At 48.0% G+C, this 13,971-nt stretch overlaps 1 protein-coding gene across 1 annotated transcript in view; it reads right to left on the bottom strand.

The window, feature by feature from the left end:
• Positions 1-9,788, bottom strand: part of cntn3b (contactin 3b) — a 57,361-nt gene extending 47,573 nt beyond the window's left edge. The window contains exons 1-2 of the mRNA XM_076015695.1: positions 9,383-9,788; positions 881-1,029 (exon numbers count right to left, since the gene is read on the bottom strand). Of these exons, the coding sequence (XP_075871810.1) occupies positions 881-935 (55 nt within the window). The 5' untranslated portion in view covers positions 936-1,029; positions 9,383-9,788. The remainder of the gene's footprint in view (positions 1-880; positions 1,030-9,382) is intronic.
• Between the last annotated feature and the right edge of the window lie 4,183 nt (positions 9,789-13,971).

The raw sequence follows: 13,971 nt of genomic DNA, 5'->3' as shown, positions 1-13,971 counted from the left end.
TCTGCTGCGACACTCTGCCGCCTCCCATCCCGGGAGGGCTGGTGAGGGCAGAGACGAGGCGCGGCGGCAAGTAGATTGCACTAAAAAAAAAGAAAAAAAAACAGGGCTGGAGCGTCGAGCACCGATCCCGATAATGAGCGAGACGGCCGGTGGACGGGAGTGGTATCACACTGGTGTAGTAGCAGGCCACCAGTCTGCAGAGCAGGACAGTCAGTAGCCTGGTGTGCACCAGCATGCAGTGGAGCGAGTCCCAAAAACTGCACCAGTATTGTCCAGAGATGGCGCTATTGGGACTTAAAAACGTGAAACTAACACGTTATTTCGTGATAACTTTCACATTATAACGTGATACTGAGCCCTGTTTTTTTTTTTTATAGCGTGTCCTCTGAGTCGCTGTCCTATCGTGTTTTTTTTTTGTTTTGTTTCAATCAACTCGAGCGAAAATTATCACAAAGTAACGTGATAGTTTCACGTTTTTACGTGATAATTTTCACCTTATAACGTGAACATTTTTACAAAACAATGTGAAAATTATTATGGACGTAATAGTTTCACGTTACAACATGATACTGAGCCCTGTTTTTTTTTTTAATGTATAATACTACGGAAGCAATATGCTTCCGTAGTATTATACATTGTGTGAAACTAAAAACATTCATTCATTCATCATTGGAGACGTGGCCAGTGTCGCCAGTCTAATCCCGAGTACTTACAACAAAACAGCAGCTGAACATCCCTCATATGAACTCCTCGTGTCATTCAAGTCATCAAGTGAAAACTGAGGGGGGTGATAACGTTCGTCCTCCATCGATACTGACGCTAAATCACCACGGCCAAGCGCGACCGGTGCTCACGCAAAATATATGTTAAGGGCTCTTACCTGAGAGGCATCCGGTGATTGATAGCAGGACAATCTGCTTCCATGCTGACATCATTTTCAGTCTGCCAGGGGGAGTGGGGGGGGGGGGGGGACACTGCCACTGCCACTGGCACTGCTGCTGAACGGATCACTCTCCCTTGAATTTCAATCTGAAAAAGAGAGGGTGGGGAAAAGGAGTGATTGAAGAGGTGATTACATTGTGACTATTTGACGGAAAGAAGAAAAAAAAAAAAAAAAACACGTCGTAATCACGAGCCATACACACGCAAAGCCGGAAGCAAAGTCGTCTGGAGTGACTGTGAGAACAGCGAGAGGTGGGAAGAGCTGGAGAAGGAGAGACGAAAGAGAGGAAGGCAACCCCTCAGGTGGCGAGAAGAGAAGCTAAATGAGTGTTTTAGTTTTTTGTTGTTTTGGTTTTTTTCCCCCTCTCTGCTGTGAGTGTTTCTCATCTCGCCTAACAAGTTCATCTCTGCTGCTGTGGAGGAGAAGCGGCTGATTGACCTAAAAAAAAAAGATGCTCGTCTCTCGGCAACTTTGACTATTAATAGGAGTGGGTGCACAACCCGCAGCTTCACACGCAACAGAAGTCGTTCACTTGGCGGCAGAGTCGGAATCCAGTTTCTCAAAGGGGAGTGGTTTTCCGTACGTGCAACATCAGTGCGCAACAGAGGCCAGAGTGACAGCGCTGAAAAAAACCTTTATCATCAGTAACGTTACTAACTGCAGCCACCAGAGTGGTGGGGAAATGACATAAAGTGGAATTAATGCGTCCATAATGAAGCCACGAGTAAGAAAGAAAAGTCTTTACCTCTTTGTCTTAGTGGGGTCTGAATTGTTTAATATTCACAGACAGTGAAATCGTCGACGATTCTTCAATGCAAGAAAGAAGAAAGTGTCAATGAACGACGCAGAAGCAAAGAAATAAAATGATGAAATTAAATTAATTAAAAAAAAAACAAAACTGATTTCCAGAATTATCAGACAATTATTATTTTAACGCTCAGGTTCACCCGCCAGGACATTTAAACACTATAAATATGCAACATTATCTTGTAAAAATGATTCATCAATATATTACAGAGAAACTGCTTGCTATGGAGGGACAAGCTGGTTTTGGATGGAATCTAACACTTAAACACTTATAAATAAAAGTTGATTGATTGATTGATGTAGATAGAAAAAGTGAATTGTTTCAGAGCAGTTCCAAGCACAGGCATTAGACACAACATGAAAGCTTGAAAACTCATCCATGCTGCAGCTTTGACGGCGGTGAACACACTGAAGGTTGGAGGCTGAGGAGGCCGTCTGTGCAGGTGGTTTTTTCTTTTTTTTTTTTTTTCAACGTCAAGCGCTACAGATGGGCGACTCGCACGATTATCAGCCGCCGCACAACAGTGAACTGAGGAACATTACAGACCTCTTGGCCCGGTTCCACCCTGGGGCAAGATAACTGATGGACGTGGGGAGGTGAGGAGGAGGAAGGGTGGTGTAGGGGGAGGCAGGGAAGGGGGGGGGGAGAGTTGCTGCTTCAGCGGCTCTGGGAAAGTCGCCCGCCGAGTGGTGCCGCTCGCAGTCGGCTCTAATTTTTCACCGTGCGCTTTTTCTTGCGAAACGTCTCCAAACAGCTGACACGGCGGCTCCTCCTTCACCGGCATGCTGAGCCAAACTGACGTGGGCTAAAGGTCACGCCAGGCGGGAGAGAGCAGGCTCGGCGGTGTGGAGTGCATCGCACTGACAACACTGCGGCTTGTCTGACATAATGGACATTTATGGACGTGTGCGAGCTGAAGCTCCTCTTCATTTCATTGTGCGGCGACGCTGAAGGCTGCTGCTTTCATGAGCACTTATTCGCTTTACTTGCACAGAAAGATATTTTTGTTCAGTGTCAGTCTGAATCCCTGAGGTCAAACCAGCGCAGCAACTGTTGATACAATTAGAAATGCAAAACCGGCCCATGTTTGGATGTGAGTGGGAGAGAAAAAAGCTGCAGGAACTCGATCATGGGCGATCAATTTAAAAACTTAACACCACAAACATGTTGGTGTGTTTGCTTCTACTCTCTCCACCATCCATCCAAGTATTGATACATTTATAATTCTATTTATTTATCAATCTAAACGTCATCTACTGTATCTACTGCAAATCACGCCAATGTTTGACTGCAGGGAACCAAACCGTGGCTGCCTGCCGGACGTTAAGAGCAACGACAAGTTCCCCAGCAGAAGGTGGAGCTGAACCTGTGTGAGCTCCTCACATGAGCAAAACCAGTCTCCATCACCGTGGCGGGGTCAGAACGTCCCAGTCCTGCTCACCATCAGGGGCTGGAGCTGGAAGGAGTTCAGTCACTCAGTAGATCGACTGCCGCAGCCTGAACTCAACTTTGCCCATCTGTCGCTGGCTCAGTAATCAGTGTGTGTGTGTGTGTGTGTGTGTGTCTGTGTGTCCCACCTCTGCTGCTGACCTTGGCCTGCGCTGTCATAATAGTTGTGTTCTGGAGCATAATAAGAAAAAAACCTGCAGCGTCTCCATTCTGAGCTTGCACTGCTGTTCTCGCTGCAGGTCTCTGCTTATAGTCAGCCTCAGCCTCTAATAATTGAAGTTGTTATTGTTTCCCTTTTTTTTTTTACCTTGACTTGAGTCTCTATCCTGTCAACAGGCACTGAAACTGACGCTTAGTGACCACAAACCCAGGTAGGTGTTGCAAGGTGCTAGGAGTGAGACCACCTTGTTTGGCATAAATGCACAGAACAGGGCGACCAGGAAGTTATAATCCAGGCTTTTAATTAAGCGAGGTTGTAAACAGAGGTCTAGTTTAGCTAGAAATCTGGAGATTTTGTTTCTAATTAAGATCTTTAGTCGAAAAGGTATTCTGTGTCTAAGAGGGTTCTCCTGCTTCCTCCCACGGTCCAAGGACATGCATGTGAGGCCAATTGGGAAGTAGGTGTGCGTGTGTCTTTTGTGGCCGTGCTATGAACGGGCGACTTGTCCAGGGTGTAGCCCCAGGACACCGGGGGATCGGCCCCTGCAACCCTCCTCCTACGACCCTGAGTGCAGGAGAGGTGGGTATCATTGACGGATGGATTGTGTTCAGTAAGCTGACTTGGGTGAAAGGCTGTTGGGATCCATCGACCAGACAGAAATACAAGACTCGGTCCTCTGCGTCGTGGCAGTATCGCTGTGTTCTATGAACTGGATGCCGGCAGGTATCTCCAGCTCTGATCGACTACCGATGTCACGGGGACCTTCCACTCACGGGACGATCGTCTACAAATTGCTGCATCAGATATCCACTTTAAAAGGTGATCGATGACCCGCGAGGCCGAGGTCCCACTTCCTTCCCGTCGCCGTGCGCCAAGCCGAGAGTCTTCAGACTGTAATTGTTGGGATAAGTGTTGCGGCTTCTTCCGTCGGCTCTGACCTACATCGCAGTCGGTGGAAAAGTGATACGCCTCCCGGATTAAGAATTCAACCCGAGCCCTCATCAGCAGCGCCACACAACCCTGTTAGGCGGATTAACCCGGAGCGATCTTCCCAAAGTCTTGAAACAGACCTAAACGCAAACTGCTGGCTCGTTCCGCCGACTCCCTGTTTGTCGGATTGTGTGGGTCAGCATGGTGGAGGCGCACTGAGCAGACACAAAGAGAAAAAAAAATGCGTCGGAGATCATCCTATTTGCCTGACGGTGGCTGAGCCCGGCGCGTCCCCGCGGCGTTCCTTTGTTCCTGGATTGGTTTTCCGTGGCAAGACGCAGCAAGATTCCCGACTGGATTTCTTGCCGCCTTTCAAAAAAACTTAGCCGGTGTTTTGCCGCTCCAAAAACCCATCACATCGGATTACACGGTGTGAGACTCTACTGTGGGCGTGGGGGGTGGTAAGAAAAAAAAAATTAAGAGAGAGAGACTGCACTGCATTTATCAGCCTGAGTACAGTATCAACCGCCAAGTGCTTTCAGGAGAATCCGTCCGCGTCATTCCCAAAGCCATCAGTCCAAAAGACTCCCAGATCCTGAGAGGAAAATCTCCTCAGAAAGACCTTCTCTGCAACTCAGCAAACTCTGCTGACACTCCCGACTCACTCTGCTGTCTATCTTCAAATAAAATTTTGCCTTTCGTCGCTGTTTTTTTTTTTTTTTTTTTTGCTGTCCACTGGATTTGCCGTCAGATCATCGTTGCCAATCCCTCCAGTACCAAGAGTAGCTATTGGCTGTCCTAAAAGTCGCAAGAATTCGCTAAATGATGTCATCACCTCATTTGCATGAATGGTCATGCGCATCTCATTGGACACTGTGGGGCTGCATGAGAGAGAAATAATATGGTGGGATATTCAACAAATGAATGTGTTGAAAATTTTTACAAATTAACTTCTTCTGTGAGAAAAGAGACAGTGGCTTTTATGATTCTAAACCTTATGTTATGGCCAACGTAGAGCCATACAATGTGGGAGTACTACTACTACTACTACTACAAGTGCCACATGAGTAACCATAACCATACTAAATAAGAACAAAGCGACCCTTTTAACCATAACGGCACATCCAAGTCGCCAAAAGTCTCCAAGAGCAGTAGAAAAGGTTGCCAGATCTGTCGCTTTTTGTGAAGAAAAGTCGCTTTTTGAGGTCTGAATACTCGCTAAATACGGTGACTTATTCACGGAGTTGCAATACTGCATCAGATCATTTGTGACCTTCTGGAAATGCTACAATCAGAATCACATTGTGGGGTGAAACCCAGACAAAAGGGCCAAAGGAACAAAGAAAAAGAAATCTGACAGACAAAAAAAAAAACACTCAAGTTTCCTTCAGGCCTTTTGGGCGCCGAAGGTTACAGACGCTGCCGCCGCCGCCTTTGCTCGGCCCCGACTGAAATGATGGGGAAAAGATTGCTCTGCCAGATGCAATGAGGCGTCACACTTTCACCTCCGCCGAAGCTAAACCTAATGGAAGTCATTGGCTAAATGCATTCCAGAGTAAATGAGATGGCTTCTTGGTTAGCGGGGCTGTTGTTTGGCACATAATTGATAGGAAAGGTGGTTAAAGGCATCCATTTCCCCCTGGAGGGCGGCGTAATTGCCAAGGAATCTAATAAGGTGAGGTGCAGAGGAGAAGGCCTTCTATCACCGGGGGTTGGGGGGGACACTCGCTCTCAAGGTCCATGTTCAGATCACAGGAGTCGCAGACAGATCAGATCATGGCAGTCCAGCACCCCTCCGCCCCCCTCAGATGAAACACATGCAACAACAAGGAAATGGATCCATAGAAACCTATCGCCGTCGACCATATCATTATTGTAACTGTCGTATTTTTAGCCTTCCTGCCGCCACCGCTGCCTCCATTAGAACAACAAGACAACCTGCAAGAAAATAGGAAGCAGGCACCAGGGAGAGACTCCATCTGAGCGCGCAGCTGCTCCGTGCCTTTTCCAACTGAGGGAAGGACTCGTGGTCAACGGCGCGCTGATGCCTCCTAATTTCCTCTGACTGGTGGGAGCAAAAGCACAAAAAAAAAACTAAAACAAAAAAAACAAACAGTGTTTCTTAAACGAGCCAGCCAGGGAGGAGAGTCGCGGCGCCAATCACAGCCCTTGAAGAAGAAACATTTTGGGTTTTGCTCCAAATGCTCCAAATACACCTCTCTCAGGTCAGTGACCACGCCTCCAGCCAGGTGTTGGACCCACCATCTTTTTGACCAAGGAGGTCCAAGGAAGCACCTGTTTGAGCAGGTATGAGACTGCAAACGGAGGGCTAAGTATGCCATGTTTTTTTGGGGGGGATACCAATAGACTTTTTTTTTTTTTCTCCTGGGTAATATTCTGGATAACAAACTGCACTGAGTCTGTGTTGAACTGTATTAAAACGGAAAGGTATGATCATTATTATTATCATCATTTTTATTATTAGGGACCTTTCTTTTAACACACCACCTTCAAACACCATTAATCAGGCAAGTTAGATTTAACATTTTTAAGTGGCGTTTATTAATTAACGCCACTCACAGAACAGAATCTCTAAACGTCATTTCATCTCACACACCCAGGGAGCGCCGTAGTGGTGCCTGGTGGATCTCAAATCGTGAGGCGTGTGTGTGTGTGTGTGTTCAAACGTACGTGTGAAAAACCTCTCTCGTCTTCACCGTCCTCGCCATCTGTTTTGCGAGTCTTAATTAAACAAAGGGAGCACAACAAGAGGCACTTGAAATAAAAAGGAAAGTTATCAGCCTGCAATTTGAGAATGACCCGACCCCACATCAAATCCGGGGCAGCAGACAGGAGGCGCTGGTGGAGGTGCGAGCTTTTGGAATGAGAAGTGAGAAGAAAAACACAGAGCTTATTGTGTGTATTTCCCAGCCTATAGACTGCAGGCTAGCAGCGTAGTAGAGAGGGAGCCGGTAAAGCCGTTCACAGTCCATTATTCACTCTCAAATTTAAAAAAAAAAAAAAGAAAAGAAAGAAAGAAGAGGTGTTTGATGTTGTCGTGCGGGACCTGATCTCCACTGCCGTCACATCAACATTCATGGAAAATAATTGGCTGAATACATAATTCCACTCCTCCACCCCCGTCTCCCCCCCCCCTCTTCCATCTGAAGGGCAGCCTTAAGGGAACGCCGGAGAGAAAGGAAGGTGTGCACTTCACAGGTATGACTGACGCCTCTAAAGCTGAGCGTGTGTGTGTGTGTGTGTGTGTGTGTGTGTGTGTGTGTGTGTTTGTGTGTGCGCCTAGAAATAAGATGGCACGATGAAGACAGCGGCCGAGGTCACATTAGCATTCCAGAGGACGACGACGACAGGAGCCGGGCCCCCGAGTTCCCACCGGAGAACGTCGCCAAGAGAACTTCCTGCTCTGTAAATATGTGTTCGCCGACCACAACACCGCCTCCGCCGCCGCCGCCTCACAACATCTGTCGAGGACACAGTGCAGATAACAGCTGTGCAATTTTTGCGCAGGGGTGGGAAAAAAAAAAAAAACAAAAACAAAAAAACCCTCAACAGAAAACATGCAGCTCCCTGGGAAAGAGACAGACGCCCCTCAGAGACGCCGCCAGCCTGACACGCGGCTGCATCCCTCAGCTGCCGCCTCGTAACACAGCCGCCGCAAGGGGTGGGGGGGGCGGGAGGGGCGGGGGAATGGGAGGGGCTATAAAGCAGAGGTAAGTGCACTCAAAATAGGGGTGAGCCGCGACCCGTCTCTCCAGCCACACACCGCCGCCGGAAGCTTCCCTACATTCTAAAGCTGCCCAGGCCATCCTGGGAGAAAGGGGGAAAAAAAAGGAAAAGGCGGAAGGACTGGCACTGGAGTGCAACTGCACTCCTGAATCAATCAGACTATATTCCACCCTCTCCTCTGCTCTGCTCGAAGACCCTTCCCTCCTCCTCCTCCTCCTCCTCCTTTCTGAAATAAAGTGGCCGCGTGGCTGCGTCACCTTCTGCTTTGGCAGCCGCTCCGAATGTGTTGCACAAAAAATGAAGGGGAGGGGAGGGGAAGGGAGGCAGGGTGTTGGGGGTGGGTGGGTGGGCGGGGGGGCTATAAATAAAGGCAGATAGACGAGTCCCTGCTGAACGCTGAGACACTTTGAGGGTGAAGCCGGCAGACTAGATTTTATGTTTTGCCTCCTCAACAGCAGCAGCCTCGCTGACTGTCCTTGCACACTGGGTCGCAAAATAAAAGTGTCGGTGTGTGTGTGTGAGAGAGAGAGAGAGAGAGAGAGAGAGAGAGAGAGAGAGACCACTTGTGCGCAGACCACTGCCGACCAGGAAGGAGTGTGACAGCGGATACTATTGTGGACTTGCGAATAAAATCATCACAACACGCCCAAAAAAATAAAATTATATGATGATGATGATGATGATGATATGGCAATTTCCTCATCAGCAAAAAAATAACTGACTCGGACAAGTTGGAGCTCTGCCTCTTCTCCCCGTCCAGTCGTAGCTTCTTCTTCTTCTTCTTCTTCTTCGCCTCCCCTGCTGCGTGACCACCGAGCAAGCGCGGCACGGCATGGTCTCGCGCTCCCCTGCGCGAGGCGTAAATTCCCGCCTCGACCGTTTTCTGCTGGTTCTCGCGAACGCAACCAGCGGTGGTCGACGTGCAAAGTGACAAACCCCGCACTGAGCCCCCATTCTGCTCTCTCTCTCTCTCTCTCTCTCTCTCTCTCTCTCTCTCTCTCTCTCTCTCTCTCTCTCTCTCTCACACACACACACACACACACACACACACACACACACACACACACACACACACACACACACACACACACACACACACACACACACACACACAGATGATAATAAATAAAATGAAAATGAAAAAGAAATATCGACATTTTGACGGGCGGTTTTCTGCCGCCTCGAGGCAACAAATCAACTTCCGGACGCCACGTTAGGGTCGCGGAAATCACCGGAGCAGGAAAACTTGGGGGGGCAGAATAGTAATAATGATAATGTGCGCTTTGTCGGAGGAAGCCGAGAGGACGCGGTCAGGCAGACGGAGTGCGGGTACTCGGATACTCACTCGTTCTCGGATGCGATTTCTTCCTCTTCATTAAACTGCTGTGGGTGTTTCAGTCCGCCGGGTGTGAGAGCTCGAGCTCTACTGAGCCGAGGACATGATCTCGCTGCAACTCTGCTCCTCCCAGCAGCCGCCACGGAACCGAGATCAACATCAAATAAAACGGGAGAAAAAAAAAAGAAAAAAGAAAGAATAGAAAGAAAATTAAAACCGGGTCGCGCTCCCGCCGCGCTTCTCTTGATCCGTCTTTTTCCTCGAGGAGTGAACGCGCGCGCGGTCCCTCCGCAGCAGCTGTGAGGGTTTTGCGGTTTGAGAGTGCACCTTCTCGTGCTCTCGCTCCGCGCGACGCTGCCAAGACACGGATGAGGAGGAGGAGGAGGAGGAGGACACTCTCTCTCTCTCTCTCTCTCTCTCTCTCTCTCTCTCTCTCTTTGTACGCTGTGCGCCACCAGCAGCTCGTGGGCACCTGCCGTCCGTCCGCACGTACTGTACGTTTCATTCATTCACGATCAAGAGAAAAAAAGAAAGAAAGAAAAATAATTTAGGTTTAGAGAATTTATTTATGTATTTATTTATATTGTGTATTTGGGTTTGTTTATTGTTTATTCCTTTAAATAAAAAAATAGTCATAAAAAAAAAAAAAAAAAAAAAAAAAAAAAACATACAGAAATTGTGCGCTTCAGTGTGGGAGGGTGGTTGACCCTGGCGGAGGGACACAAAATGACTGACAGGTTTACATGGTCGCATGTGGCATGTGATTGGCTGAAACCCTCACAGTAATCTATTCTAATACAGATTGAAAGTGGTTCACTGATGGAAAACAGAGAGGAAACCTGAGTTCATTTAAAATCTGGGTGCATTTTAGCTTCGGGCAGTAGGATGAGACGTTTCACTGAATTCACAGTGAAATTGTACCCTTGCATTTGACCCCCCCACTTCCCCCTCCGCTCCCCCACTTCCCAACCAGCAACCCCTCCCCCCCACTCATCCTCCTCCAGTGCACAGCCCCTGAGGGTGGATCCTGGTTCTCACCAGCGCTGACTGGATATTAACCTCACAATCCATGTTTCCACTTGGCGGGGACACGGGAGCAGCGGAGGGGCAAAGCCGCAGGGAGGACATGCAGGAGAGGCCCCGCCCACCTGGGGACTGAACCCAGGACCTTCCTGCTGTGAGGTTACAAGGTGCTAAACGCTGTGCTAACCGCCGGGCCACCGAGGTGACGAAGGTGGTTGGTTTTTTTTCCACCATAAATCCCAGGTGGGTTCAACTGTCTCGGCGTCGCTTAAGACGCTGCTCACGTGGAAGAAAAAAAACATACTGCATACATTCAGTTCCTGTGCTTCTGGTTACTGTGACCTGACCTCAATCACTGCACTTCATATCAACTACCTGCATGAGTAGCAATGTTGTACGTTTTAATAGGTTGTTTATTTTTTTTTTAAACCTCTTTTAATATTATTTCCTGACCTGTGCTGCCGACCTTGGCCCATGTACATGAGACATCAATCTCAAAGGCATGACATCAAGTTAATCAATAAACAATTTGAACAAAGAGCTGTTTTTTGTTGCAATGCCAAAAAAACAGATTATTTGACAATCTGTGAGTGTTTTATTCATCCTCAGATTATTATCAGTGTGCATGCACACAGCTGGCAACCGGTGGTGATCAGCTGCAGAGCTCACCTGTCTCTAGTCTCCTTGTTGTCACCCGCCAACCACTCAACCAATCAGGATCAGTTCAGCCTGGCTCGACAGCAAATCAGTCACTAGATCGTTGGTCAGTCTCCACGATCCTGGCCAGTGTTCATGTGGGGTATAAGATTGCTTCCATAAATAGAGAAATTAATACAACAGGCAGAAACAGCAAAGCAGTGTATTCGCAGTGTATTCTAAAAATGTATCACAAACGCTTCAGCTCAGCTTTCTGCTGTATGCATGTGGACAAGAGGCAGAAAGAACACACAGAACAAAACAAAAAAGCAACAAACAACAATCCCACGTAGGTGAGGAGCAGCAGAGACGTCACGGCCTCCAGTCAAACGACAACACACTGATAAAATGAAGATCAATAATTCAAATAAAAATCAGAGGGTCACTGTCAATGAATGGGAATAAGTTAGAACTGCCACTTCTGTAATCGTTCCTCACCACTTTATCCACAAAATCAACTGGCGCTACACTTCTGGAAATTCGAAAGTTGTCAGCAGAGTCTCAGTTTAATCCCACTTTCACAACTCTTGATAAGCTGCGCCAGCGATTCTTCCCCGAGTTAAGGGAGGCCTTGAAAGGAGCACGATCGTTAAAAGAAATTACAGTATATATATAAAAAAAAAATACTACATTTAAATAACCCCCCCAAAAAAAAAAAAACAGACAGGAAAATGGTTGGAGAGGAGGCGAAGAGAGCGGCCGGCACTCTGCCTCATGTTTCACCAGCTGTCACTCATCACACTAAATAAATCTCCCCGGATAATTGCTGGGAGCTTTATCTGGCACAATCCAGTTTGATTGACTTAAATATTAATTTGATGGAAATATAAATATTTAATGTTTCCGGGCAGTGGAGAAGTCCTGAGGGTTTTCTTTTCTCTTTTTTTTCCTCCAAAAGAAGGATGGAAAAATACACAGCAGGTTAGACATCATTAGCCGAGGTCGTTTGGTATCTCTGTGCAATCAAGTGTCTTTTCCTGTCATGGCCGATGGCCTGTTGTCGTCGTGACGACACCCGCAGATTGTGGCAGAAGTTGAAGCGTTTGCCAATGACGAGGGTGAAGAAGCGTCAGTCATGTCGGGAAGGGCAGACATTCAGGGTCTGATGGTAGCAGTGTTCTGCTTGGAGGAGGAGAAGATGAGGAAGGACAGGAAGGAAGAAAGGAAGGATACACGTCATAGTGCATACAAAAATTTAAAAAGAAAATAATTCGTTTTTTTCTTCACGTCATTGCTTATTACTTTTGCTATTAGCGTAGCATTTTATGTCAAGGGATGAAAAAAAAACACCCCATAGGAGGAAAAAATATACCATTGGGTATGTAGAAAACACGTTGCTTTAATGTCTATTGAAAATGAACAAAAGCCCCCAGGCCATAGTTTGCAGGCTGCTGTTGTGTGTGGATTTCAGAGGCTCTAGTGTTGCTACCTGATCACAACAGTTGGAGTCATCTGAGCCCAAACCTTCACGCCCGCGGTGGTGTCGTGGAAATTGTCTTCCGGTTCCACAGCTTGATGGATTGAAAATCTACACACACAGACCACGAGATTCAACAGCATCCCGCTGGCTGACGTCGGGTCAGGCACGATATAAAGATGCTCCGCGGTTGGGCGGACGGGCGGGTGGCCGAGCGTGCTACAAATCATCTCATCTGGTCTGATGTGAGGGTTAGCGAGACGGGCACGTCGAGTGCAGGTATCCGATTCAGAGAGCCGACGGAGGAGTCGAGGGAGAAGAAGGCGGGTTGGCAGGTCGATGGCGCCCTCAGCCGCTCCGGCGCTGACGGTGACCTCTGACCCCCTCCGTCAGAGGAGCGCTGGAGGAGGAATACGCTCCTGCAATTAAACGGCGAGGACGTCTGATAGCAACACCCGAGCCACTCGATAAGAGTTCCTCCTGCCAATGCTGGGAAGATAACAGGGATCAAATGAGCCGGCATGAAAAAAAAATAAAATACTGCGGCTTGTGTTTAATGCCGTCTTCGCCACGTGGAATTCGTGAGCCTGGATAGACGTGCAAACTCCAGCTGAAGCCCAGATGACGGTTTTTAAAAGGTGAGAATAACCCGACGTGACAGATGGAGTGATTCTACCAAAAAATAAAGGAAGATTAATTAATGAAAAAAAAGATGCAGAATTTGTTTCACGTGTGCATTGCTGAGCAAGACAAGACTCGGGCAAATAGAATCAATTCTCATGTTTTATGTCTATTGCAGAATCTTACTGGTCCGCCTGATCGCAACACACATTCACTTAGTCGGGATTGGCCTCCACTTCCTCATCTGCATTTCGTGTGATCTTTACCACACGGATGAGTGAGAAGAAGAGAAGCTTTGTCATTCATTAGACTTGGGAGGCAATTCAATGAAAACCCTGTGGCAGATTTGTCTTGAATTTTCTCCCAGCCGGTTGGTTGCAGTGGGAGGCATCCGCTGTTATTTACAAGCCCACAGCCACGTCTTCTTCCTGCTCCTCCTTTTCCTCCTTTGCCTTCCTCTGCAGTCATTTAACAGCAGCTTGCAACAGAGACTCTCCGCCATTGCGGACAAAAAGGGAGACGTTGACTGGCTCCTGTGAGCCGAGACCAACTGAAAACGCTTCAGATTGGAGCTTTTCAATGCGGACGGTGGACGGATCCCAGACGTGGAAACCGCGGCAGTAGACGAGGCTGTTTTAAGCACCAGTTTCAAGGTTTTTTTCTCCATGGCAGTGCTGGGATTAATGATGCTAGGAAAATGAAAAGAATGGATGGTGGTGGAGCTTCTTCCGGGACGCTCGCTGCTCTCACCACAGAGCCTCCCACCATTCCCTCCGTCTCCTCCAGCAGCCGGACTGACCCGTCCACCCTCTGCCCCCCGAGCAGCCAGCTCATGTGGAAG

The sequence above is a fragment of the Nelusetta ayraudi genome, unplaced genomic scaffold, assembly GCF_046127955.1.
Source record: "Nelusetta ayraudi isolate G7.1 ecotype Tasmania unplaced genomic scaffold, CSIRO-AGI_Nayr_v1 ptg000193l, whole genome shotgun sequence".
NCBI classification, from domain to species: domain Eukaryota; kingdom Metazoa; phylum Chordata; class Actinopteri; order Tetraodontiformes; family Monacanthidae; genus Nelusetta; species Nelusetta ayraudi.
This window is presented reverse-complemented; position numbering and strand designations above follow the sequence as displayed.